Source organism: Phaethon aethereus (genome assembly GCF_964289735.1).
Source record: "Phaethon aethereus genome assembly, chromosome: 3".
In the NCBI taxonomy this organism is placed as follows: Eukaryota; Metazoa; Chordata; class Aves; order Phaethontiformes; family Phaethontidae; genus Phaethon; species Phaethon aethereus.
The window spans coordinates 130,059,432-130,087,212 of NC_138576.1; the positions used below are offsets into that span (position 1 = coordinate 130,059,432).

The 27,781-nt window shown below is 43.9% G+C and overlaps 1 protein-coding gene across 1 annotated transcript in view; it reads left to right on the forward strand.

Annotated features, from left to right (window-relative positions):
* Window positions 1-473: 473 nt before the first annotated feature.
* The window catches only part of RIN2 (Ras and Rab interactor 2), a gene marked incomplete at both ends in the record, with an annotated part of 50,999 nt that continues 23,691 nt past the window's right edge, over window positions 474-27,781 (forward strand). Inside the window, 5 exons of the mRNA XM_081997958.1 lie at window positions 474-530; window positions 16,512-16,606; window positions 23,039-23,231; window positions 24,086-24,197; window positions 26,542-26,614. Coding sequence (XP_081854084.1) covers window positions 474-530; window positions 16,512-16,606; window positions 23,039-23,231; window positions 24,086-24,197; window positions 26,542-26,614 — 530 coding nt within the window. The remainder of the gene's footprint in view (window positions 531-16,511; window positions 16,607-23,038; window positions 23,232-24,085; window positions 24,198-26,541; window positions 26,615-27,781) is intronic.

Sequence of the window (27,781 nt, forward strand, 5' to 3'; positions counted from 1 at the left end):
AGTGTTTTCTCCCTTGTAGGTGACTTGATTTTTTTTTTTCCCCCCCTTCTCGGTCAGCCCCGTTAACACTGTAATATGTGAGAGTGGATTGTAGAGACATCTAACATTTTGTTCTATTTGCACTTCACTCTGAGGTCAAACAAACAAAGCAATCATTATGTGTTAGTGTTCTTTTTTAATGAGCACATCAAAATCTACTCAGATCAGCTGCGAAGAGAAGGGAGAAACATGGAACTCTGAGTAGCCTTGTCTTTTTGAAGTGATTTACGGAAAAATAATAAACTAAAGGAATATGTAAGGACTCTGGTAGGAAATAAATGGCACTGTGTTGTTGACAGAAAGGGTTTTGGCAGGAGGCTTGTCATGACTGTTTCTGTGGCTTAGAAAGGAATTTCCGACAGACTGGACTAACCATTTAAAAATGTTTCTACTTTTAGGAGTTCAAGGCATACAGTGGAGTCTTCCCAGGGAAGATGTCGTCTTTGACAATGAAGACCCGTTGTTTGGACAAAAGAGGAAGTTTCTTTAAGGTAAATAGGGATTTATGCAGAACATGGAGAGCATGGTTTTATGTGAAATATGTGCTGCAGAATGTGCAGTGTGGTCTGTGATACGTAGCAAGACTTTCCTGTAAAATAGGAAGCACTTCATTTAACATCTCTTTTTACAGGTAGTATTTGTGGTTAGATTACCATCCAGTTATTTCATGTACATATTGTTTACATTTTTCATGTACACTGAATAGAATATTTGGTGTCAAGCAGCTTGTGGCTTTCTTTGCTGCTAATGCTGAGAACATAAGCTTTATTATGCATAGACATAAAATTATTAGGTTTTTCATAAACTGAACTTGTATAGCTTAAAGTTGTGGTACAAGTTTGATTTCCATTATTAGATTTAAAATCTGTTTCATTTCCCTGCCTATTGTAAGAAAAATCAACAGGTGCTCCTTCTTTGTGTGTAATCTGAATCACAAAGATACTATATTGGTGTTCTCAATGTATATTTCAGTCCTTTTTTTTGTTTGGGTGTTTTTGCTTTGCTTGTGGGGTTTTTTGGATTGTTTCTTTTTTAAAATCTAGGTGCCATCTTATCATACAATCATAGAATCTTTGGGTTGGAAGGGACCTTTCAAGGCCATCTAGTCCAACCCCCCTGCAGTGAGCAGGGACATCTGCAACCAGAGCAGGGTGCTCAGAGCCCCGTCCAGCCTGACCTGGGGTGTTTCCAGGGATGGGGCATCTACCACCTCTCTGGGCAACCTGGGACAGGGTTTCACCACCTGCATTGGGAAAAACGTCTCCCTTGGATCTAGTCTGAGTCTGCCCTCTTGTAGTTTAAAACTGTTAACCCCTTGTCCTATCCCTACAGGCCCTGCTAAACAGTCTGTCCCCCATCTTTCTTACCAGCCCCCTCTCGGCCCTGGCAGCTGCACTAAGGTCTTGTTGCGTTAAGAGGCAGAGCAATTTGGCAGAAACTAAACCCCCTTGCTTTCCAGTCGATCCTCAGATATCAGAGGGACTGGGGGCGGCTGAGCTTAGGTTCTGAATGATGCCCAAAGTTAGTGTTAGTAGTCTGGTCGCGCCCAACACCTTCGTTGGACTATCACGGGTCCGGATGCACTACTAACATCGCATGACCTGCTCAGCCGGATACCTCCTGAACTAACACGGCCGCGCTCAGAGGTACGGTCGCATTCAGGGACAACACACACACGGCTGAGTCAATCAATAGTGCGATTTATTGAAGCAACAGATACACAGGTTCTTTGGATTGCCGGTGATAAATTTACTGCCTACAAAGCACGTGCAAGTGCTAAAAATATGAGTGACACTACTTGGCTATAAACGCATTAAAAGATGTAAAATGACTCTATATAGAGATTTCTAAGTTTCCCGGGGAGGCACTTGGTATGACCAAGTGTTCGAATCTTACCCAACAGCGTCCCGATGCGGGGGAAGAGAGGCTCAGCCCACCGACTGATCCCAGAAGTTAGAATAGTACACGATGATGATATCTTCCCTAACATCCAGCTCTTAAAACATTATTTTATAGTGTTTTACTTTGAGTGACTCTAATCATGCATACCTTTATCAGGAGTGGTGCAGAATTCTCTTGCTTCGCGTTTAAAGGTACAGGCTAGGAAAAATTCAGTGCGCATGCTCATTGAGGAGGGGTCACACCTTGGGAGGGTGGTAACTTTTGAGAGGGGTGTGTGTTTTAGTATTATAATGATATTATAATTAGCAAAGTTCACTCCAAGTACAGCACTTCATCAAAGTTGACAGGTCCTTGGCCCAGGACATTGCAAACGCAGCTTATCAATGTACATACTGTGCATCCCTAAACTCCCCTGTTCACAGAGCGTGGCCGCGAGGTCTCCACTCCGCTCCACCCTCCATGTAATCTCTCCCAGAGTCAGCACACCAGGTGCCCCTGATGTTGCCAACATCCAAGGCCGTCTAGGGAGTCTCCATGGCACAGACCTGTTGTACATGAGTGCTACGTTCCACCTGGTTTCAAGGCTGTTCTTAGAGGGTAAATTTCCAAAGTACCCCTCAGCGATTACTCCACAGGTCTCCCCGGAGCCTTCTCTGCTCCAGGCTGAGCTCTCCCAGCCTGTCCTCCCAGCAGAGCTGTTCCAGCCCTTGGAGCATTGCTGGGGCCTCCTCTGGCCCCGCTCCAACAGGTCCGTGTCCCTCATGTGCCGAGGGCTCCAGAGCTGGACGCAGCACTGCAGGGGGGTCTCCCCAGAGAGGGGCAGAGGGGCAGAATCCCCTCCCTCGCCCTGCTGGCCACACAGCTTTGGGGGCAGCTCAGGACACGGTTGCCCTTCTGGGCTACAAGCGCACGTTGCCAGCTCATGCCCAGCTTTTCACCCACCAGGTCCCCCAAGTCCTTCTCCGTGGGGCTGCTCTCCATCCCTTCATCCCCCAGCCTGTGCTGATTCTGGGGGTTGCCCCGACCCATGTGCAGGACCCTGCACTTGGCTGTGTTGAACCTCATGGGGTTCACACGGGCCCATTCCTCAAGCTTGTCCAGGTCCCTCTGGATGGCATCCCGTCCCTCAAGCATGTCAACCGCACCACTCAGCTTGGTATCATCTCCAGACTTGCTGAGGGTGCCCTCGATCCCACTGTCTATGGCATTGATGAAGATATTAAGGAGTACTGGTCCCAGTACAGACCTTTGAGGGACACTGTTCATCACTGATCTCCATCTGGACATTGAGCCATTGGCCACTACCCTCTGCATGCAACCATCCAACCAATTCCGCATCCACTGAACAGTCCACCCATCAGATCCATCTCTCTGCAATTTGGAGAGAAGGATGTTGTGGGGGACTGTGTCAAAGGCCTTATGGAAGTCCAGATAGACGACACTGGTAGCTCTTCCCTTGTCCAGTGATGTGGTCACTCCATCATAGAAAGCCACTAGGTTGGTGAGGCAGGACTTGCCCTTGGTGAAGCCATGCTGGCTGTCTCGAATCACTTCCCTGTCCTCCATGTGCCTTAGCATAGCTTCTAGGAGGATCTGTTCCATGATCTTCCCAGGCACAGAGGTGAGGCTGATGCATCGCTAGTTCCCAGGGTCCTCCTTGCTACCTTTTTAAAAAATGGGTGCGATGTTTTGCTTTTTCCAGTCTCCAGTGACTTCACCTGACTGCTGTGACTTTTCAGATATTGTGGAGAGTGGCTTGGCAACTACATCAGCCTCAGGACTCTGGGATGCATCTCGTCAGGTCCCATGGACTTGTGCACGTTCAGGTTCCTCAGGTGGACTCAAACCTGATCTTCTCTTACGGTGGGAGGGACTTTGCTCCTCCAGTCCTTGTCTTGCAGGCCATCCCCTCAAGAGGTGCGGGAAGAGATACTGCCAGTGAAGACTGAGGCAAAGTCGTCGTTCAGTACCTCAGTCTTCTCCTCATCCGTTGTTGCCAGTTTGTCAGTCTTGCTCATCAAAGTGTGCTCTCTTTCGCCCTCCTTTTGTGGCTAACATACCTATAGAAGCTGCTCTTATTATTCTTTGCCTCCCTCGCTAAGTTCAGCTCCAGCTGTGCCTTGGCCCTCCTGACCTCATCCCTACACAACCGGGCAGCATTGCTGTACCCATCCCAGGATCCCTGTCTCTGCTTCCATTGCTTGTGCATTTCCTTCCTGCCCTTTAGTTTGCCCAACAGGTCTCTACTCAGCCATGCTGGTCTCTTGCCTTCCTTGCCTGATTTCTTACACCTGGAGATTGAGAGCTCTTGTGCTCTGCAGAAAGCGTCCCTAAAGATCCGCAAGCTCTGTCCTGCTCCCTTGTGCCTGAGGGCAGTTTCCCAGGGGGTCCTATTGACCAACTCCCTGAAGAGCTGGAAGTTTGCCTTCCTAAAATTCAGCGTCCTGACTTGACTCTTTGCTTGCCCCTTATCCCGCAGGACTGCCAACTCCACCAGTGCCTCTTGTTTGAAGTGAACAAGAAGCTGGTGCTCGGCTCACTGCCATGCTCTCAAAAATCCAGCAAGGCAGATGTCTGTGTCTTCAGGTGCCTGCATACTTCAGAGGAGCCTGATGCTTCCTCCCTTGAGATGCCCAGCTCCGTGACAATACAGGCACCGAGAGGTAGTAGTTCTGCTCTGGCATGGGCATGCTTAAAGAGAGAAAACAGAAACAATTCCATTCAGTGTTTTGTGTTCTGGGGGCTGTTTTAAGATGTCATATGGCTTACAGCACACCTAATACAGCATACGCCAGTGAGAAACATGTTCTGGGCGAGAGCCATCCTGTCTGCCCCCCGTTCCATTCCAGCAAGGAATAGGGCTCATGCATGGCGATGTGTGAAAAAGGGGCCAGGAAGGCAGCATGCAACGTATGCTCTCCTAATGCCCCTGGGAGTCCAGGCATGGGTGGATGCCTTGCTGGAGTTGAGGTGGTGCTCAGAGCTGCAGGGAGGTAGAGCCCTTCGCTGAAGCACCTTCAGATACTCCCTGGAACTCTCAAGAAATGTATTTTGCTCTGGGTGTGAATATCTGATTTTTGTCCTGCTGCCCTCATTACAGCTGGAAGAGGGAACCTTGAGAACTGAATGAGAAAGGATGTACTTTGGATTGGCTGCCTGCCATCATTAGGTTATGTGTGTCTTCTGTGATCTTCTTCACTTCTACATAGTTATAAATCACTTCTGTCAAGGATTAAACTTGATGACGTAATTTTGCTTTTTCCCAGCAATTTTCCAACTTACTCTGGTTGGCCCCAGGTTTGCTCAGCAGTAGTAGCTTATTGCAGGCGTGAACAATCACGCTGTAAAATTAAGCATGGGTCACCGTGTCCTCTCTTCTGCTGCCTCCTCTATGTGAGGTTTGTTAAGGCTTTGCAGGATCAGTCAGAGGGCTTTTGAGGCTGCAGTGAGCTTTGTGTTTTCTAGGGAAATGTGGGAACGTGTTTGGGTCTTTTTATATGACAGAGAGAGACTTTATGCAATGGAGAGATGTTGGAGTACTGTCATCTTTCAGGCTGGCATCACAACAAGGTAGAGATGCAGTCGAGTTATCAGTATGGTGTTCAAAAGACAGCTGTGTTTTATTTATGTATAATGGAGGAGGCAGTGCTGAAGTTAATTGTAGAGAAGGCTGTAGTTAACTAATCCTTTTTTTCTGGAAGAAAATGTTGATCTGAAATGTAGTTAACAAAGCCTTCCTGTGTACTGTGTGAGTACATCTGCGAACACCGTATACTTCTAGAGAGCAGGACAGGGAGAATAGTGGCACTGCCCGGACACTGTATTGAAAGTATGCTGACCTACCCAACTGTGGCGTCTTACCACTGCCCAGGAAGATACATCTATTTTCCTGATGTGAGGAAAAGAGTAAACCAGCCTGGCATCAGGGTTAAATATAACAGAGTTGAACTTGCCTGTTCAACACTGGAATTTTGCTGTTTATATGATGCCAGGGTCGCAGTGGCTGTCTTGCTGGGCAAGGCTTTGTTCTAAGGAACAACTAAAATTTACAGGTGCTTCTGAGCACTGAGTTAACTTACCTTGATCTCTTCCCTTAGAATGTTCATCACCTGCTATAGCTTCTTCTAGTGAAAGATGTTAATACTTGCTGCCATCTCAGCTTATATTAAGAGAAAGCATACTGCTTTTCTTTTTCTAGTACTGCAGCAAATGTGACTGACCAGCCAAAGCCCTAAGTAATGCCGAGCAGCTGCCGCTTCACTGGCTGTCCCCAGCTCCTGCCGCCTCCGCCGCTTCTAGCGCACCGCGTTCTCCTTACGGGTCTGGTGCCACGCATCTCGGGTGTTGCTTGCCATTCCCTATGTTCCTCTGGGACAGAAATGCCGTTCTCTTGCTCCTGAATCTGACCCTAATGCTTGGGGGGTAGGAGGTGGGAGTGGGTGTTCTAGCAGATGGTAAATACACTCATGATAGGCTACACGCAAAGGAGAACCCAGCAAGTGATGGCTGGTGCCTTTGGCACACGGAGCTCTGTAATGGCCACCGGTGCAGTGTGCGGGACCAGTTTCTGTCGGTAGCACTGTTGTAGTGACACACATACACATTGAAGTGTTTCATGTGTTGCATGTTTTCTTTATCTTAAGGCAATCTTATCAGGCCAATAATTAGGAAAAAAATGATCGGCGCTGCAGTGACAGTGTGTCTTCCTCTTTGGCTTGCCCAAAGTTTTATGTGGTCAGCCATAAACAGGGTCTTCTGGGGACAGGAACTGCTTCTCAGGTTTGCAACACGCTTTTGTCATGTCTTGTATCTCATGAGCACAAGCGTCAACCTTGTCTGATGGCAGTCCACAGCCACATAGGGAGAAGGGTTGTATTTTCAGATCGTAGCAATAAACACTTACAAGGAATATTTCTAGGTTGTCACTTAAGCGTATGCTGGAGGAATCATGCTGTCAGTGGGACTGTAAGCAAGTGCACATGTCATTTTATGCAGTCCTTTGGTATCTCCCTGAGTAATTCTTGTGTGGAAACTAGATGCTGGAATAGCTATTTTGTGTGCCTCCTGTTCATGATGTCGTGGTTGTAGTTACCGAAAAATGATTAGGAGTACGGTACGCATGAGCAATTTCAAGACGCTGGACTCTTAAGGCCATAAGAAGCATTGTCAATTAAGAAACTAAGGTTGTCCTAATTTTTCCTACGGACAGCCTGGCGGGGGAATGGCCTGAAGAACAGTGGGAATAAAACATGCCTCAAAGCTACCTTTTCAGACCTCTCACCATCCCTGGGAAGTTGCACTGTCGGACCACTGTTCTGAACCTATGGCGTCGAATCGGAAACTGCGGGCAGTCAGCATATCCAGCCCATGTGTGGTGTACCCGGTGCCTGTGTGCACACACACTTGTGTGTACAGTGAAGTTGCCTTCTCTTTCTCTCCCTCACCCACATCTGTAAAATTGTGACAACAGTTACATTTGCTACAGCTAGATGGGTGAGCACAGAAAATGGTTAGCATGTCAGATTTTTTTGTTTACGTTATTTAATTTTGCTTTGTCTGCCTGTGTTTAGGAGACCGAGTAATTAAGATACAGCCTTTTACTCATGCCAGCCTGTACTTCAGAGTGCTGTCTGGTGCACAGACTGTTGTGTACTTCTGCACATGGCTGTCATGTCATGCTTGTTACTTTACAGTTGCCTGAGAAACTTCTAGCATGCTGGCATGCAGTTTTTCAGGGCACTTAAATCCTCGTAAAGAGTATCTTGCTGTTCTCTGCAATGTTTATGAGAAAATTCTTTGACAAATAGCAGTGGGAAATACCAAATTTACTTTTCTTTCTGGTTCTTAAATAGTTCCCATTGCTGTAGCTTCTAACCATCTCTTAGGTTTTTTGATGTTCATTCTTTTGCCTGTTAGTACACCAGGAAAACAGTATTGTCCTCATTTTACAATGAGCGAAGGCTTGTAGTTTTATAGGCTAAATTCTCCAGAGTCTTTATACCTTGCAGTTGATGAAGGTTCAGAGCCAGCAAGTAGTAAAAGTGGAGCAAAGATGGAGTTAGGCTTAGATAATTCTGCAACTGAATGGCCTGCTGGCAGTTACAGAGGGAGTCTGTGGTAGAGCAAGGAACTGAATATATGTCTCTGACAAACTTCCTTCTTACTGAACCATCCTCCTCATTAAAACGTTCCAACTTCTATTGAACTGGCAGCAGAGGTTTTACACCACTAAAGCTTTTCTGTCCCAAAATCAAATGGCAGGTAAAACTTTGCTTACTGGTAAGACACTGAATAATGTTAGCGGTCTCAGGAATTCATAGCTCACTATGCAAAATAACCAGAAATTGTAGCTGCATATCAAAATATTTAATTGTATTTGGACAAGTCCAGAAATAGCATTCCCAGTTTGGCTTGTCTCTGGTGCTTTGCCACCTCGTCACACAGGGTGCTTTGTGAGGGTCGCTATGCTCTGCTTATCAAAACAGGAAGGAAAAGATGTGATGCCAAAGAGGATGCAGGTCTTCAGAAAGCATGAAAAATGAAATGCTGTCAGGAAGGGTGGTGGTAAGTGCTGAGGCTCATTTGTCCAGTCTGATACTGATCCTGGCTGCCTTCAGCCTGTGTTCCCTTGCCAGATTAGAACCAATGATCTTACCTTTTCCTCTTTAGCAGCTGTAAATCTCAGGGCATGGAAATATCCTGCAGCGGTCACCTTGGCTGACTCTTTCAATGTGCTTTCAGAAAGACGGCAGTTTTGTTAATTCTCTGTACAAGCTTATTGACATTTCAACACAAAAACCAGGAATTCAGTTGCCATGCATGAAAGATGTTTCTGAAAATGTCCTGAAACAGGCATCAAGTCAAAGCTACCTGTTGTCTTCTTGGGACTGGGAAACTCTTCGTGAGTTGAATGAGTAAGAAGACCTGTTCTATGCCACGCTTCTGAGAGGTGCACCGGTCTATCTGGTCCTGGGCATGTGCTTTCCCTGATGCACAGCAGTGATGTGTGTGTAGACCAAGCAGCTTCAGAAAGGTGACTGTAGCTCCTTAGGAATGTGTCGCTTCTAGTGAACACACTTGCTCTGATTTTTGCTGCTTATATGACATTCTGAAAGACGTAGAACAAAATGGAATGTACATGCTTCGGTGAGAGCGCTGGGGAGCTGTGATGGGTTATGTTTGTGGTCTGTATGTAGGAATCGCGTTGCCACTCCTGCCAGCTTTCAACAGCCGAGATCAATCTTGTTGAATGAAAAATCAGCTGACAGGAAGCATAGCCTGATACATTATGAAAGGAAACATTGTGATTTAAAATGTTTGTGTTTTCATTATTATATTCATGGATTTTAGGAATGTAAACAGTTACAGTACATGGGTATTTGTGGAAATCTAATGTTTAGGGTAGGTTTGGTTAGGGAATACTGTACTGGGCTGCTATGTGAATTCATGCTGTCTGAGTCATAATTATTATTTGGGTTTACAGTGGTTGTATTGTAGTTTCTTTTGAACTTGCAGAACAGTGCTTTATCAGAAATAAACTCCAAAGGAAAAACATTAGACAAAATGGCTATTTATCATGTTATACACGGTCTCCTTTTAATTTTGTGGGGGTTTTTTACTGTTAAATAATTTGCCTGAGAAGATGTCATACTTTCAAATACATTTCATGTAAACATCTTTCTGTAGCATAACAAGGTAATAACTATTTCATAGTCCTAAATAACCTGCAACAGATTTCTTCAGTTACTTTAAGTCTTGAGGCTCGTGTGTGTTGTTTTATGCTAACAGGGGCCTCTGGCAAATATATCCGTCCACTCCAATTGTTTCCCTTTGGAAACTGATTCTTACAATCTTGATTTCAAGTCTGTTGAAACCTAATGGATGAGTTTTCCCATTATTTTCAGCAAAATAGGAATCACTGTTTGTGAACAGAGAAATCCGTTCAAAGAATTCAAATATTCTGAGCCTTCTGCTGGTTTTCTCAGGGTTGGATCTAATAATAGTATGCACCCAGGATCCTTCCTGCATTTTGTAGAAACGTATTATTAACAGGTCATCTTGTATAATGCCAATCACGCGAGCATCCCATACGTAGGATCAGTGAAACTTCTGGTCATTATACAGTGTATTTCAGAAACGGTGTCGTAAAATTGTCAGTACACCGTATGTTACTTGATAGAAAATAATTTGTCAGGTGCTGTTGTAACAGTATGTATCAGTTAATTGCAAGAATGCCCAAATGATGTAACTCCAAAAGTTTCATTCTTTTTTTTTTTAAATTAGAAGAACCATAATTTTTTTTTTACATGAAAATTTAAGGAGAATTAGTTGCCATTTGCAGAAAATATTGGCAGTTCATTAAAAAAAAGATGTTTTATTCCTAACGATAAATGTTTTAGTTCAGGTGCAGTACCTGCTAGTAGCTAGCTGGCGAGTCACACTTTGCTTGCGGAGTGTCCCCCGTTCTGTGAGACTGTCGGTCAGGTTCAGGTTTGATGATCAGCACTCAACCAAGTTCCCTTGTCGAGGATGTACTGGCTTTTCACAGACTAAGCAAAGAGTGCCTTGTGTTATGTAGGGTATGTAGCATACCCAAGAAATATGGCCTGTAGAAGAGAATGTGAGCGTAACACTACTTGAATGTGCCATTTTGTTCAAGCTCTCTTTAGAAAAAGAAAAAACTAAGATCGCTAAGCACGGAAGAGTTCCTCTCAGGAAAGACAGTTTCTGACGAGTTCTCTTCAAGGAAGGCCTACAAATTAAAAGTGTTAGGATTACAATGTCTTCAGTATAAAACTGTTCTGCAGTGCTTGCCTTATGCTTTTCTGATTTAAAGCATTTGTAAGGTCAAACCCATTTTAAAATATTTGTTTTCAAGAACTTAAATCTCTTATAAGCGAGTACCTCTCCCAGACAAAGAGGTAAAAGGCAGTTGTGTTAAAGAGGCCAAACGTGGCAACCGTACAAAAATAACTACAAATAACTTCCAAAGATAAACTGGGTATTGAAAGCATCAGAAAACATGCTGCAATGGATAGCTTTGGGTATAAGTAAACAAAAGAACTAACCAAGGAACTGCAGCGTAGGAAGCTTATATAGTATTTAAATTACTTTGTGCTGTAGATCTGTTCCATCAGGGCCATCTAGTCCAACCCCCTGCAGTGAGCAGGGACATCTTCAGCTAGATCAGGGTGCTCAGAGCCCTGTCCAGCCCGACCTGGGGTGTTTCCAGGGATGGGGCATCGACCACCTTTCTGGGCACTACCCTCCATGTGAAAAATCTCTTCCTTAGATCTAGTCAATCTGCGCTCTTCTATGGGTTGTCAATGCACAAATCCACTAGCCGCAGCCGCTGCGGTGGGGCGTGCGGTCGGCGCCAGGCCAGCGCCCCGTGCCCAGCCTGCAGACTGCCCCACGCAGCTGTCGCTGAGACATGTCGGCTCCCCGCCTCTCCTTGAGCAACGGGTCTGGGGAAAGTAAGCGCCGGGGGCAGTTGGGTGGAGCACCGACCCGCACTCTCCTTATTCCTGATCAGCTTCTCCGTATGGATGGTTGATTTCTTCGAAGAAATCAACAGTCTGCCTCCTGCTCTGCTTGCATCTTAGGCAAACAGCTGACATGTGAAGGGAAGACTGTTGAAGGAGACAAGTCTGTTGCCCGGCAGGGTTGACATAATCCCTTTCAGCAGTTTGAGGATAATCCTGTGAAAACGAATAGATGGTCAGTTCTGGCTTGCTTATTCCGAGATCAGCTGTCTTTAAGATGCTTGTGTGATTTGCCTTGGGTTTTGCCGTGCTCTACGCGATAGATGGAGCTGAGGGCGATTCCTCTGGCTTCACGCTACCCCTGGGCCCTTTGTGACCCCCCCGTCAGGCCCTGCAGTGGGGGATCAGACGGGGTGACCAGTGCGTGCAGCGCTGGCGCGGACTTACATTGTTAATTCAATGAAAAGGCTGCTCTGCTGACCTTATTCAATATTGCGTGTGGCAGAGCTCTCGCCTACAGTAGATCTATTTCATTAACAGATTAAATCCTGGAATAGTGCTTAATAATATGTTGAGCTTCAGGTAGTGATTTTCATCACGGGTTCATAGTTTAAACGGTCAAATACAGTTGCAGATCATTGTGAATCAGTTGCCATCTATAATGAGACTCCAGGCAGTGACTCATGTTGTGTGCCGGTAGCTGACTAGTGGTGCCTTGCTTTTGAGATGGCTCCAGGCAAGCCGTGACAGGAAGCCCTAATATAATTACAGCTGGCTAAATTGCTCATATTCGTGACTACGTGGTGCTTGGAAAAACTTCACACTCTCACAGTGAATCGGAAGCATCTTCAGGGGGCGATGTGATTTAAAACTGAAAACCGAGCCTTGCTTCCTCTGTTAGAAAAGTTAATTTTTCAGCTGTTACTGCAGGATGAAGCACATAAGGCAGTTCTGTTCCTGACGTGGCTGCGTTCATGACTCTGCAGACAGTGTTAGAGCCTTTGTGTCTATCTGGTGGGACAAGAGAAAAGGCTGTAATCTGATCAGTTCAAATAATAATTCAACTCTCAGTTGTGTTCAGGTGCAACTTTGGAAAGATTTTAACAGCAGCAAAGAATCGCTGTAGCAAGGAAGGGCTGCACACTACCTTACTGGAGCAGTTGGGAGGTTAGGAGATCTGAAAATACTAGAAACTTCACAGTAGACAGAGAATGAATTCCACTTTACTCATTCAGCTGCTGGAGAGACTGGGAGGATTTCATCTGGGAAACATACTGTTGGGACGCTGATACAGAAGGCAGAAGCCTAGTGCTCAGTGTGGCTGGGAAGACAAGGATATTGCCTTAATTTAAGTTCACCTATGTCTTAATTTAAAAGTTCCGTTTCCTGGCACTAAAGTAAATTAAAATTTGCAAGTCTTGTGTTCGCGTGCTTGAAAAAGGGGCTAACTTAAAACATGTCTCTCTGCAATGGAGGACAGAAGATACAGCGCAGGGAAGTGGTGAGATGTATACCAAGATGTAGGTAAAGGTGTGAAGAGTAAGAGAGTAAAAAAGGCAAACAGAAGACTGTGCTGAGCAATTATGAGCTGTTTCAGGGAACTGAGATGAAAAACTTCAGCAGAACCAGAAGGGATAAGAAGGCTACAAAAGCTGTAGAGACATAGTAAGACTTGTGTCAGCAGCGTATGTCTTACTTAGCAGTAACAACTCATGTGGTTGTGTTTGACTGCTTCGTTGCACTTGGCGAACCTAGTAACAAATGAAGCCTAAGGAAATTTAGCAGGAACTTAAAACTGAGTATTTTTGGCTTCTGTTTTGACATTAGAACTTCTCTTTAATAAAGCAAGCCTCTTGTCTGTATGTTCCACTATGAAGCACCATCAGTTATAAGATGGGATTTTAATCCAGGAAATCCTAATTTACGTAATTGATAGCCTGTAATTAAACCTCGACTGTATCTTGTTCCACAAAGGTGTGCTCCATCTTTGCCATATACTTGTCACACTCCTTATTTAAAAATGGCAAATTGCATATTTCTTTCTAAACCATGTATTTCTTTCTCAACATGTATTTATTTTTACTTGCTTTCATACATTGTGATACGAATAACAAGAAGATAGCTATTGTGTCAGTATTTTAGAATGACACTAGTTATTTAGGACTAACTTTAAGAAAGCACATTCATGTTTGAAACTAATTGAATAGTTTTAAGAGTGATTATTGTAGCTAGAGACTGTTGGAGATTGCTCATCAGATGTTTAGGCCTGGTAGAGCTGATCCTTCTAAGTCTGCTGCTTAGTTACAGCTTGGAAGAGAAGCGCAATTTTTCTGTCTTTTTACACTTGTGAGCTTCTCTGTTTTGAATTAATTGACTATTGAACTGAATTAGTGGATCTCTCTACAGGTACGGAAGAATTACTGTACAGAAGGATTCCTGTTAAAAAAAATTGGCTAAGTACATCAGCTGTAGTTTGGGTTTGTAAGCCAGAGAATTCCCGTAGATCAATTGCTTGCTTTTGCTTTAAAACATGAACAGCGATCCACATGATTAAAAAATGTATTTAATTTTTGTTGTTTTAATGGTTGACTTGAAATCTTGACATGGCTTGTTGTAATTTTGGGTGTTAATTTAAAAAGAAAAATATTTTATTAAATATCCTGGGAGCTGTTTCTTAGACCGCGACGTGCACACATCCACTCCGAATACAGTGCGTGATAGGGATGTGCAGCTTTCTGTTCCGTGTGGAGGCTGGTAGTTATTCTTTTCATTAGTGTCAGCCCAAAAGCATGTTTCCTGCGACTGAATAGGTGGCCGGAAGACCCGTGTGGTCTGAATTCCGGAGGTGACCTTGCCAGATGGCAGAGTTTTAGGTGGCTGATGCAGCTGTTGGCTAGTTTGGGGTGCCTAAACAGGGCATAGGCTCTCTGTTCCGAGGTCAGCGCCAACAGCCCCAAACCCTGGGCTCTTTGCTGGGGTGGCTGAGTGTGATTTCACATGGGGGCTGATGGCTTCTAGTGACTTGCTGAAAGGGGCAGCCGTATTCCCAGCCTGGTGCTGTCCTCCGTTTCCTGGCGTCCACTCTGGAGCTTGTCTGACCCCCTCAGAGATTAGGTTTGGGTCATTAAGCCAGCAGAGAACTAACCAAAAAAACCAAGTGAAAAAGTCTTCCAACCTTTCAGCAAGCTGGACCAGCTAACAGGGCTAGACAAATAGCCAAGCCAGGCCAAGGGAAGAAGTGGAACCTCCCTGTTCGAGGGCAGCACACCACAGCCTGAAGCTCCCCTCTATCAGGTCAGTGAGAATTGCAGCTCTATTGTGTTTCAGAGGATTACAAAAATAAATTTATTAAGGATGATGATGCTAAGGCTGTAGAGCCTTTAAAAGAGGAAAAAACAGAGCGGTGTGATCTGTAAGATGCAGCCAGCCGTGTACTGGCAAGAACGTGGTACTGCTCTCTGAGCACCCGGGCCAAGGCTTCCCGCAAAGGCGATGTGGCTGCCCATAACCACCGTCAGAGATGCATGATGACGCAAGGGCTTTCTAGCGAGGCTCATCCGACAGCAGCGGCACGTGTATTTTTCACCGTGTAAAGCCAGTGTGGGGGCCGGATTCATCCCTTACACAAAAGGAGGAGTGAATTTAGCTGTGCCTAGCGGGGCACTTGGTGGCTTTTTTGGGGTTTTTTTTGAAGGTGCTGTTTCATAGGGGGCTGAGTGCCACAGTGAGGTGGGAAGCTGGTCCGTCAGGATGACACGGGTTCCTCCTGCTGCTCTTTCTCGTGGTCAGGAAGGCATTGCTCACGCCTCGCCGCAGTGACTCGGGGTGTTTGAGAGTCAGCAGATGGAAGATCCTTATAAACTGTAACGCCAGTGGTACGGTATGGCTAGGAGCTCTGACCTTGACAGAAAGAAGCTTATGGTATGAATATAGTGTATGGTAATTCATTCTCACTCAAGGTATACTTAACGGAGTTGGCCTGTTGTAAGCAGAGACTGAAATTTTTTTTTAACTGATCAGAATAATGGTGCACAGCAGAGGAGGGTGCAAATTCCTGAGGTTAGGAAGACCCCCAGTAAAACAGTCTAGGAAAACATTGCCTGCAATTCTTTGAAAACGCTGCTGTACTGAGCTACCTAACGCAGGAGGGACTCAGTGTCATGTCGTGTGGGTGACTATGAAGACTGTTCGAACTTGGACTGGAAAGCTGCTTTTACTTGGTCTGCCAAGTTTGTCTGCTCTGAGGCACAGCGGTGGTGGCAGAGGATGGCATCGCGGCAGACCTTTTCATTAGGTTTCACTACAGGAGGCGGGCGGGGGGAGGAACACTGCTGTATTCTGTCATGGTGCAACGTGTCAAGAAAACTTGATGTAGTTGCTGCAAAGGATGTCCAAGACGGCGTGCCTTGCAAACTTCATAGTTGGTTTCTGCTCAACAGAACATTTCCCAGACATCTGGCTAGCAAACGCTGTATTTCTCAGGATGCAGCCCTAGTGCTAATCTTGCCCATTTTACAATGCATTCTTGCCCTCATGTCCAAAATTAGGGTTGTATTCCACCTGAGCTGAAGGGTTACAAGGCAATTCTCTTCTGAGTTGTTCTGTTCCAGTGCAGTCCAAGACCTAATGTGAAAAGCAGCCGCCCGTTTCCTTCTTGCTTTGTTACTTTTCATCCACCACAGTATCTTAACACTGGCTTAGTGTCCTTTCTGAAATAACTCTTGCAGGTGGAGCTCTTCTAATTATATTTTTTTTCTTTGAGAAAGTAAATGCTACAAACAATCAAATCAATTAATTCTTTTAAGCTGTTGTATGATATGTTGAGGCTGCAGATTTAATATGTTTAAATAAAAAAGCTAGCTAACGTGGAAGGTTTTGTACTGGCACAAAACAGGAATTATTCTTCCTCCAAGAATGATTATAAGTGGCCCCAACCCTGACTTTTTCCTTTGCAAGGGGAAGTCCAAATAGGATGTGATTTAAAAAAAAAAAAAGTTTGTAATCTCTGGTGACTAACCTTGCCTGGGCTTCTTTTCCACGCCTCTTCCACTCACTTGACGTCATACTATTTTTGTCCCTTTCTAGCTCATTGACACAATTGCCTCAGAAATCGGAGAACTGAAACAGGAGATGGTACAGACAGACCTCACGGTGGAAGATGAATCTGCTGATTTGCGAAGGTGATTAAAATGTTTATTTTCATAGTCCTGGAGGCGTACCATGACAGGAACGTTTTTGTTGTGGGTGGCTTTTGTCCTAGCATTTTTCATCCTAGCAGCATAGGGGTTGTAGGTAGTCTTGCTCTCGATTCAAGGAATTTGCCTTTGTGCAGGAGGAGTGACCAGAGAGTCATTTGTTCTGTGTATTTGCCTTACTACCTTCTAAAAGCAACTGAACTTCACTTCTGCTTCCTTGTTACAAACCTTGGATACTGATGAATGTCTAAAGCAGGAAACTACTCGTGTTCTTCCATTGTCTGTGGCAATGAGCTGTGCTTTCACGCTGTTAAGACTAAAAATGTCTGTTGCTTCAAGTGATTCTGTGAAGATTCAACATACAGCAACTTGATTTATTCATGTTCTCAGGTTAGGAAGTAAAATATTGCCTGTTATGAGCTGATGCGTTTGTGGGTTATGTGTTTTAAGTTCATTTATACGTGAGTATCTTGCATGTTAAAAATAAGTAGATGGCGACATTTCTTTAACCTTAAAATGATTTGAGGTGTGTAATACTGTGCAGATAAAAGTTCATAGAATCACAGAATCTTTGGGTTGGAAGGGACCTTTTAAGGTCATCTAGTCCAACCCCCCTGCAATGGGCAGGGAAGTTCTGGCTTTTTAAAATAGGTCATGCCACAGAGGTGTGGACTGTGGAAATTTGTAATGTTGAAGTTACACCTTTAAGTGGGCATGGTGGGACCCTGGCATTTTGGCTTTGCTATGGCTGTTGTGCTTGCTTGGTAATGCCTGTTAAATTGATATCTGGAGGATATTCAGTATTTTAATCATTGTGTTAATAAGAGAACACATTTTTGTACTTTTTTGTTGAAATATTTGTTGCAAGAGGAAAGCAACTGATGCAGGCCTACTGTTTTATCTGACTGCATGGCCTGGGCCAGCTCTGGAGCTGGTGGGCTTTGTTCTTCATGGTAGTGAGCTAATGAAGTGGATAATAATTTGTTACTTAAACTTACATCCATGTTTTTTGGCTTTTTTCTTTCTAGAAATATTTTTAAATGTGCTAAAACTTACTACAATATGTGTTTAAATTATTTGCATAAAACATTGAGTAGTACCCTTGCCCAAGTGGCAAAGAACAGAAGACAGCTGAACTAATTAAAGCCTTTGGCTATGCCCCTGGCTGCACATCATTCATGTTTTAAAGCTTTTGAAAGCACAGTTCTTTTACAGGGACAGAAAGGATACTTTCTCCATTTCGGTGGATTCTGCTAATTAATTTCAATGACCATTAGCTAATTTTCAGTTAAGAAAAGGCGGCTTCTATGTTTGAATACACCATATGCATGAAAGACTAAGATCTACTAGTTCTAAAATCTTGGAGGAAACGCTTAGCTGGAAACAGTCAACTAAATCTCCCCATTTTACAGATCCCGGGGATTTTTTTACTCTTTTTTTAAAGGATTTTTTTAAACTGAATTTGTTAATTTTGAGTGCAAAATACCTTTTGACTAAAATACGTACGTAAAGCTAACATTAAAAAGTTAATAATGTCATTTCCACAATTACCTAACTGAACTCAGTTTCATATTGAAATAATAGCCTTCCAATAAAAAAGAAATTAATTCTTTTCTGTCGCTTTTAAGACGATAAGTGTAAAATGAGAAATCTGACTAAACTGATTGAGGTCAATTTTTGTATGACTACCTAATTCTGAACTGTGTGCTTCTATGTAAGGAAGAAGTTGTATCAAAGTTGGTATAAATTACATAACTAGTAGTGCACTGATATCTTTTGTTTATATAGAATTACAGAGCAAGATTACAGTAATTTCAACTAAGGTTTTCCAGAGTTCTTATTTAAACTAGACTGCCCACAAGGATGCATTTACTAGCATAACTTTATTTCTTTGTAGTTAGTTTAAAACCTTGTAATTAACGTAGGTTGCTTTTATTACTGTGTTCTACGGTTCGAAGTTGGTTTCTTGATGTGACACCTGGATTTGCATCTAGAGAAATATGAGCTAAAAGGAGTGTCTGTTTTCCTTTCTGGTTTTTCACCTTATATATCCACATGCACCCAGAACAGTTTTAGAAAGGCAGCAGTCGCAAGAGCTCTTAAGTTCATTGAGAAACAATAAGCACATGAAATTGTGTGTCTGCAGCTCTAGTGTTGTGGTGTGTGGGTTTTGTTTGGTTGGTTTTGTGGCTTTGTTGGGTTTTTTGTGGTTGTGTGGTGACTTTCAGATTTATACTCGTCCCCCCAGTTATATTTTGGGCTTGTCTCCCCTTTTTACATGTATGGCCCAAGCAGTATTGAGAATGATTCAGGTAAGTGGGTCTACAGCTTTGGCTTGTAAGCATGTGAACGCCAGGCATAAAGGGCCTGGTAAAAGCATGTTTTAAGTGGGACGCTCATGTCATCCATTTCAATACTTCATGGTGTTTGACGCATGGACTTTTTCACGGCGCAGACGCATGTCTCAGTAATGCAAGTGAGTGGAGCAGTCAGGAAAGGGCATAAATGGGATAAAACCTGACCTGCGCTGTACTGGCGACCTTTGAAAGGGTGACTAAAGAGCTTCTGCATGCAGTGGTGGCCCAGGCCTGCCTAGGATGGGGAAGCATGCATGACATGGCGGGTGGCATCCAGATGGTCTCTTAGGAGACACTCAGTCTCCCTCGAAGGCCCCAGGACCCCTGGGTGTCTGTTGTCTCTGTGAATGACAGTGAGGGGACAAAGCTTGCTGCTGTCCCTCTGTAGGGAAGGCTGTGAAGCCCCAGTTTTCCTGGAGCGTTCGGTGCCTGTGGAATGATTCAGGGATGCTTTGCTGGTGGTGGCAGCTGCTGCAGCTTATTCCCTTCCTGCTCTGCTACCATGACAGAAACAAGGGCAGAACTTCACTCCCTCCCTCACGTTTTGCACTGCACAGCCCTCGGGCCTGTTTCTTTTACCTTTTCCACAGCAGTTATTAACTTCAGTGGAGTTCTCTTCTGTCTTGCATGGTGAATTCCCTCTGTTGTTGTTGACAGATAGGCAAGTATCCAACAACCTTTTCCCCAGCAGCTTTGTCTTGTCCTTTCAACTGTAATGGGATGGAGAAGAAAGCGGCAGTCCAGCTGCTGAGGAGCAGAGGTAATGCGCAGCAGAGGCTTTCCGTCCTCTCCCAGCTGATGCTCAGTATGGCTGTGTCGGCCAGGGTGGTGCAGTTAAGGCCTGCTGGATTGCAGGATTTACAGGAATCCGGGCACTTTTGCAGTGGGGAATCAAACTGGTTTAACTATGAGGAGCCTTTGGTGGGACTGGAGCAAGGTTCACACTCATCTGCAATTTTAGAAAGATTCACTTTACCTGCCTGTTGCTGTTCTCTTTGTCCTTGTGACTGGGAAAGAAACGAGGAGTATTCCTTGCTGCTGAGTAACAGTGGAGTGGGAGAACTATGAATCTGGACACAGAGCTGTCTTTTGCAAACCATGGCAAAGAGTTGGCAGCAAGGCTTGTTAAGCTGCACCACTGGGGAGATGCTGAGCATCCTGCTGCCGTGGGCAAAGAGCAGACCTTTTCTCTCTCTCTCTCACTCTGCGTTGGTAACATGATCCTGGTGTGAAAGTACCCTAAAAACAGAGGCAAATCCAGGCAAAAAATGGAGTGAAGGAAATGTGGACACATTCAAATGCAAGTTAGAGTCCTTATCTTCATTATAGTATCAAACCTGGCTTCTCACTATGACCCTCCGCCCGGCTGGTGAGTGTGTCTGAGATGACAGGCTAAACCCAGGGTTGCTGTTTCATTTGGGCTGATAACCACCCTTCTCCATAATGTCAGAGCTGACTGAATCCCTCAAATGCTGTTGGTCGTCTAGGTCCTCCTACAACTCCTCTCATGCCCCCAGAAGGGTGAGTGAGTCCTTCCGCAGAGCGGGGTGGGCAGTTGGCGGGGGTGTAAATCCTACAGCGACTGGCTTAGTTAAATTCAACGCTGCAAACCCATGGTCGTGCTGATAGGATGTGCACACAAGCTGGATGCCCTTTCACCGTGTCCAGACCCCAAAGAGAGGAGGTCCATTCTTCAGGCTGGTGTTTGCCATTGCAGGAGATTGGGGAGGTTGGTGGTAATTTCAGAGAGCAGATTGGCTTGTTGTCCCAGGTCCCACAAAAAAATGAGAGAAATGTTAGAAGTTTAGGTTTTTCAAGGTTAGAGCAAGAGGTATATGTAGGACTTGAGAGACCAAAAGAAAATTGCTGTAGTGAGAGGGAGGGCAGGAGCATTTGCTTTGTAGATACGTGATCGAGGTGTATGATAGAGCCCTGTGGGCATGAGAGAGAGGATCAGCCTGGTTACAGGCTTCAACCTGTTCCTTGTCCTTTTTACTGTGAGCTAAGTCTAATCAGGATGCAGAACAGCATTGTCTTGGCAGTTAGCTCTGTTTACTTCCCACATGCTTATGGGTTTTCTTAAATCTAAGGAAACTTGCATGAATCATGTATTTTCTTTAATTCATTGTGAGTTGTGTTGAAACTCCTCTCCCACTGGAGAGGAACTAGTGTAGTACCCCTGCATTAAAGCAGACCATCCATGGTGTTTTGTGTTTCAATTTTGAGTTTAATGTGACCTAGTCAGATTGTCTTTTATTGGCAGTCATTGTAAAACAAACGAACAAAAAAAACATCATGGAAAAAGCCAAACAAACCACCAAAAAAACCCCCAAAACCCCAAAAGTAAAACCAGGAGAGGAATTTAATTGTTGCATAATATACAGCAGATTTTGCAAGCATCTAAGGTACAGAATAAGAAGTTGCTGTAAACTTGAATTAATCAGGTGATTGTGAGGAATTCAAAGGGTTCTTCTTTGTTGTGGGATTGGGTTTTTTGTGGGGGGCGGTGGGTGGAATTTTTGTTTTGTTTTTAAGTATTCAGTACTCCTGTGCTTGTGAAGTCTCTACCCGCTTGCTCTGGGTACAGCAGCTGGCATAATGAAGGTGGTAAATGCTGTTAATGATGCTTACTGCCTGTCCAGAACACGGAGTTCGGAAGAGCTGCGAAAGAGTTTGCAGCAGGGAAACGCAGCTGCGTTGCCCTCTGCCGCTCAGGACCTCTTCTGCCACGGGAAAAGGTCTGTAGGGAGAATGCAGCCTCTGTGCCTGACATCTTGGCGAGTCAGATCTTGAGCTGGCAGGGTGTTTTTTGTCTATGCTCAATTATTGTCATTGGGAAGCTGTTACCAGAGGAACTGTTCTGTAGTGATTTCGGCACTGGAAGAATCACAGGATGTACTTCTAGCTCAAAAATGAGGAATTTGAACCAGCCACATGTGTGCAATCGTACTGGGTGTTCTGTATTATGTCAATGATGGTGAAGCTTTGCACAACAAAAGGAGTTCTCCAAGTATTCTATTTATTTGGATTTTTTAATGGGTGACAAGTATCTGCAGCCTCCAAGAACAGTACTTCATTACTGAATTTAGCAGTAGCTCAGCTGCCCTGCCCCAAACTGATTTTAACTTTGTGCTAGTTTGCCGCATTCACATTTAGGTTAGCCTTTATTCCTCACACAGGAGTCGATCCAGAACCAAAGGAATTAGGAGCATAAATATACAATTCCTTAATTGCTTCTGATCCTGGGAAGTGTAGTACTAAAATGTGAGGTAAGGACCTTTCATAGCAAAATGGCAAAAATGTAAATATTTAGAGCATGAACCGTGAAAAATGCCTGCCACTTAGGATGATTTCTTAATGAAGCTGTGCTTTAGGATTATTTGCGGGATGTAACCTTCCCCTCCTCCCCCCCTTTTTTTTTCCTTTCTCCTTTTTTCCCTGGATTGAGGTCTCTGACCGCTCGTTAGCAGAGGGGAGCAAAGATGGATATGCAGCTGCGAAAGATGATAGGCCTGGTGGAGCAGAGACAGTAGTCTGGGGAAAAGATGACAAGATGCTAGTTTGTGTGCTTCTGCTGTGGAAATAATCCCTACAAGCAGACAAAGTGCTTGTGTTTGGTGCAGTGATCGCCAACAGGTAGTGGGTTGCTCCATAGTCAGAGTATTGAACAGATTTTTCTGACAGGCAGGGCAGAGGAAGATTTCTGTGGGTTGTAGCTTTTGCAGTCTCTCTGGGAATAAAAATACCTGAATTGCATATAAATACCTTTTGAAGAGAAGTTTTCCCAAATGTGAACATAACAAAGAAAGGAGGCGAAATGTTCAAGCAATCACGTATATATATACTCCTGAATCTGAAGTGATTACCGAATTTCAGCAAGCTAATCGAAGAATGCTAAGGCTTATCTTAAAGCTAGCTGATGAATTGAAGACAAGTGAAAGAAAGAAATCTTACGGCTAAGAGAATTTTTGTGTACACTAATTACATGAATTCTCAGTAGAAGAAATACCAGTCCAGGAGGTTAGCATGTCTAATCCAAATTTTAAAATTTTTTTCACAGTCTAATAAAAGAGATGGATAATGTCTCTCCTGAGAAAAATGATGTAAAAAGCTGTCCCCGGGACTCTGGATATGACAGCCTATCCAACAAGCTAAGCATATTGGACAAGCTCCTTCATACTCACCCTGTGTGGCTGCAGCTTGGTCTGAACGATGCCGAAGCCGTGGAAATTCTGCAGACCCAGCCTCCTGGGGTAAGAAATTACATTTCAATTTATTTGATGCAAGTGTTTAAAAACAACAACAACGACAATAATCTAACCATAACCCACAAACAAAACAAACCAAACAAACAAAAAAAAAAAACCCCACAAACCAGCCAGCCAATATCGCACCCCCATTTCTTCCATGCTTTGAGTAATCCAAGTGAGGGCTTCCTGAGCGCTTGGCAGCTGGACCAGTTTGGAATGTGACCCATTACCTGGGCTGATACGTTGGAGGACTAGTTTGGGGTCCTCTGGAGCTGAGGACTAGACTGCTGCAATTACAGCTCCAAAGCTGGACCTTGTTGTATGTAACAGGTGTATTTCCCCCATAATGAGAAAGCAGTAGATAAATGGGAAATGTCAGCATTTTGTCCTTCACCGGTGCCTGCGTTAAAGCTGCTATGATGGAAACCAGGCCCTGTCTGCTTGGATGGGGCTGATGGCATGTTTCTAATGCTGCCTCCATCCTGGTGCAGAAGGATTGCATGAACGGGCTGGTGGGACACAGTGGGACACTCCACCATCAGTCTCCTCCAGACTCTGCAGCTTGAGTTAAGGCTTGGGATTTGCTGCGTGTTCAACTGGAGAGCTCAGAGAAGGGCATAATGGACTTGGTATCACATGTCTGTGTTATACAGGGATGAGATGCTTTTCTAAATATTCTGCTGCCATTTTACACTAAGCTGTTGGACCTCATACAGTAACAGCTGGGTAGAATTCTGAGATGTCTTATACAGATTAGAGATCATGAAGTTGTTCTTGTTCCTCTTGTCTATAATCTTTCTCTTACTAAGGCATCTGTGATGAAGCTAAAACATGTCCTTTTGCCTTCTCCACAACAGATATTTCTGGTTAGGAAATCTGCAAGATTGCAGAAGAAAGTCATCTCTCTGCGTCTGCCCAGTGACTGTGGGTCCTGCCTAAAAGAATTTGCAATAAAAGAAAGCACATACAGTAAGTTTTGAGTTACATAATTTTCAGCTATTTCTCATCCTGTATGAGGAAGGAGCACTCTGCACTGGTGAAACCCGCAGCAGAAGATGATACCCAAAGTCATGCAAATAGTGTTGCAGACTGCCTACAGTGCTGTCTAGCGCTGTGTTCGGAGGACTCTGGGTCAGGCATATCCTGGAGAAGGAAAGATACACAGAAACGCTTAAGTCTGTGCTGGACACAACTGGAATATTTCTTTTATGTATGTTGCTGAATCCAGGATTCACTGATTATTGTGGGTAGTTATCATCTTCTGTAGAAACACAGTCTATAATCCTGTCTGCTGTCAATGAAATGTCCTTGCATTTCCTTGTACTCAGGGGACTCTGCTTGGATGCAACCCTGTCATGAGCTCTCTCTGTCTACAAATTTGGGTGCAGTGGTTTGGTGTGTGTTTTGGTTTTGTAATGTAATAACTAGATGGATTTTAACCCTTCGGAACTGTTTCTGAGGCAAGATCAATGATTTTTCCTTTTTAATTCCAACTACATTTGTTCCCTGTTTTCTAATAGCAATGAGCAAATGTTAGAGTTCCAGTCAGTTTCCAAACAATACTGCCCTTGTCTCTTTAGAGGCAGGGTGTGAAAAATGTGTTTGAGGGATAGGAATGAAAAAAGGAAGCTGCAGCTGCTGAGTGTATGATGTGCAGCAACTGCAAATGGAGCAAATGGCTCATTTTAACAAGAAAGTGAAAACTGGAGAAAATCGGTAATAGTCATGGCAAAGAGAGGAGAAAACTATCAATGATGGTTGATCTAAGTGTGATCTAAGGCTGTGTTTGTGGGCTTGTTATGCTAATGAATTCCCTCTCCCATCTAGAAAATAAAATAATAATATATTGTCTTTCATTAATAAAATTTTACCACAAGGGGGAAGTATCTACTAACGTTCTTACTCACCAGTCATAGCTGAGGTTTTAATTGTAGTCAGGGATCTGAACACTCATCCTCTCTTAGCCTGCCCCCAGACCACCTGCTTGCTTACTGTCTGCATCGTTAGTGTCTCTCTTAAAGACATCCCTTTTTCTGGGCACAGTGTAAAGGCTGGAAAGAAGATCAGTACCTGACTTGAGTTTTTCTCTGGTTCACGTGCAGACTTTATAGTCAGTAGCACTGGAACCTTGGTGTGGGGGAGCTGGCCTTACAGCATGGAACACTGACAAAATTATGCCTTAGCTACTCACTGAGAAGCATTGCTGAGGTATCCAAAGCTGCTTGTGTGGCTTTTGGCTTTCTTCACCAAGCCTAGGAGCCTGCATCGTTTCAGCCCAGATGTCTGAAGTGTGTGCAGCAGTGCAAGTACTCCTTGGGAGATGAATTTCAGAAGCGTTCCTCTGCCAGTGAAACAGCGATAGCGTGTGCACCACATCAGCTGCAGATCCACCCCTGTGATCTGGCTTTTCTAGCTCAGGGGTGGGCTGAAGCAATCACAGACTTTACATTTACTCCGTTGTAGAAGTTGTCTGAGGCTGCAAGTGATGGGTATTCATGTGCTTCAGGAACCTGTCTTACCTTACCCTTATTTCATAAATGCTCTTTCTTCTGTTCTGGACTCAGTCATGTCTAGAGGCAAAACATCTAGATTGTTTCACTCTAGGAGCTGCTTCTGCTTGATATTTGTAGTCATTGCATGAGATTTGTTACTGGAATCGGGGAGAGCTTAATGTAAGTGAAGTAGTAATCGTCATTATTACTGTGAACAAGTATTTATATCAATAAGAAGCAATGGTATGGAGCAGGAAAAAATGAAAGGCATTACTCGTGTCTTCCTCCCCCATTGTGCAAGGCAGTGGCACGAAGCAGAATTGTCTTTAGTTGTGGTTTTTTAAAAGGGTTTTCAGATTAAATGGTTTTCTTGAAGTGAATGAAAATTTGTCATGTCACATTAGGTGCTAACGCATCTGGGGAGAGGGCAAGTGAGTAGGATGGAATGCAAGAGGAGGAAATAAGAGATTGAATTATTAGGTATATTAGTACCCTGGGCAAACAAAGCCTCAGTTATTGATTTATTGTCTATTAGCAAAATGTTGTGCAATTCTAATCACACTTGATCTGTGTCCGAGGAATTAGACCATGTGTGTGGAATACAAAAACAAACCCACCGCCAAGACTATCAGTATATTCTTGAAAATGCCTTTAGCAGAGATGTACTCCTCCATGCAGCTCTTTTCTCTTAACCAAACAGTAGCTAGCTTGATGGTACAAACATTAATTTTATGCAGAAATCTGAGATGCATTTTATTAAGGTTTTCTAAGAAATGGTGGATAGATGTGTGATTCTTTCCCTTTTGTAACTTTCTTTGCAGCGTTTTCCTTGGAGGGGTCTGGAATAAGTTTTGCTGATTTATTCAGGCTCATTGCTTTCTACTGCATTAGCAGGTAAGATGGTGTTATGGTCTGAGTCGCATTGGCTAGGCTGTCTTGAAAAAAAAAAAAAGAGAATCTCAAGGACTTGGTTCAGAGTTATATTGATGTTGCCAATCTACAAATATTCCTGGGTAGTCTTGGAAGGTAATGGGAGAAATAAGAGATGAGAATCTGAAGCAAGTCTCTCTCTCTGTCTTGGTACTGATTACTGGAAGGCTGGTGTTACGATGCCCGCCCAGCTGTGAGGTGTTGCCGAGTTGAACTCTACTTTAGCTGATACCTTGTAATGCTTTCTTGACTGCTCTGTAACTCATTTAATAAGCACCATAAACTATCTTGCAATGTCTGTTTCTTGGAATTGCTAGTAAAAAGCATCTTCGGAGCATAATGGCAAAATATCGGATGACAGTGTAGAATATGGCAACTGAGAGATGTGGATGTAAATTGTGAACAACAAAAATGGCCTCATCAGCTTTCCAGTTTATGGTTGCTCAGCTTGTTTTCCAGGTAGTATGCAGATTAAAAATAGCTGGTGCTTTTTATCTTTTAAGTTGTTTTCAATTTGACTTTAGTTTACTGGTGAAGACTTCCAGACTGATGCTCAAGCCTTACATTTACTTTCAAGTGAAATTAGGCAATAAAAATATCCTACAGAGATTTGCTAACATGACAGGAAATGGTGCTATTTTAGACTTGGCTTTGGTAAGTCATGAGGGCATTATAGGAGACCTGATCATAGGAAGTAGATCTGGATTCAGGGATAACAAGTTCAATTCATGCAAATTAAATGAAAATGTAATTTCAGGTAGATATGTAACAAATCTCAGTTTTATAAACCTCTGTTTTATAAATGTGTGGACGTGGCACTTCAGGACATGGTTTTGTGGGCATGGTGGTGTTGGGTTGATGGTTGGACTTGATGATCTTAAAGGTCCTTTCCAGCCTTAATGATTCTGTGAATTTCTGTGAAATTTATCCACGGACAGGACACGGCCAAACTGCATGTCTGCATGTTTTCTGAAGGAAGCGGGGAGAGGCAGCTTTGATGGTCTTGGTCCTTTTACTGCAATGCGGTTACCAATTAGTGCCCACAGTGGTGATTTTCTGGTGTGGGAAATGCTCACCAGGGATGTACTTAGGTAGCCATGCTTACTGTTTTTGTTTGTGGGTAGAGAAGCG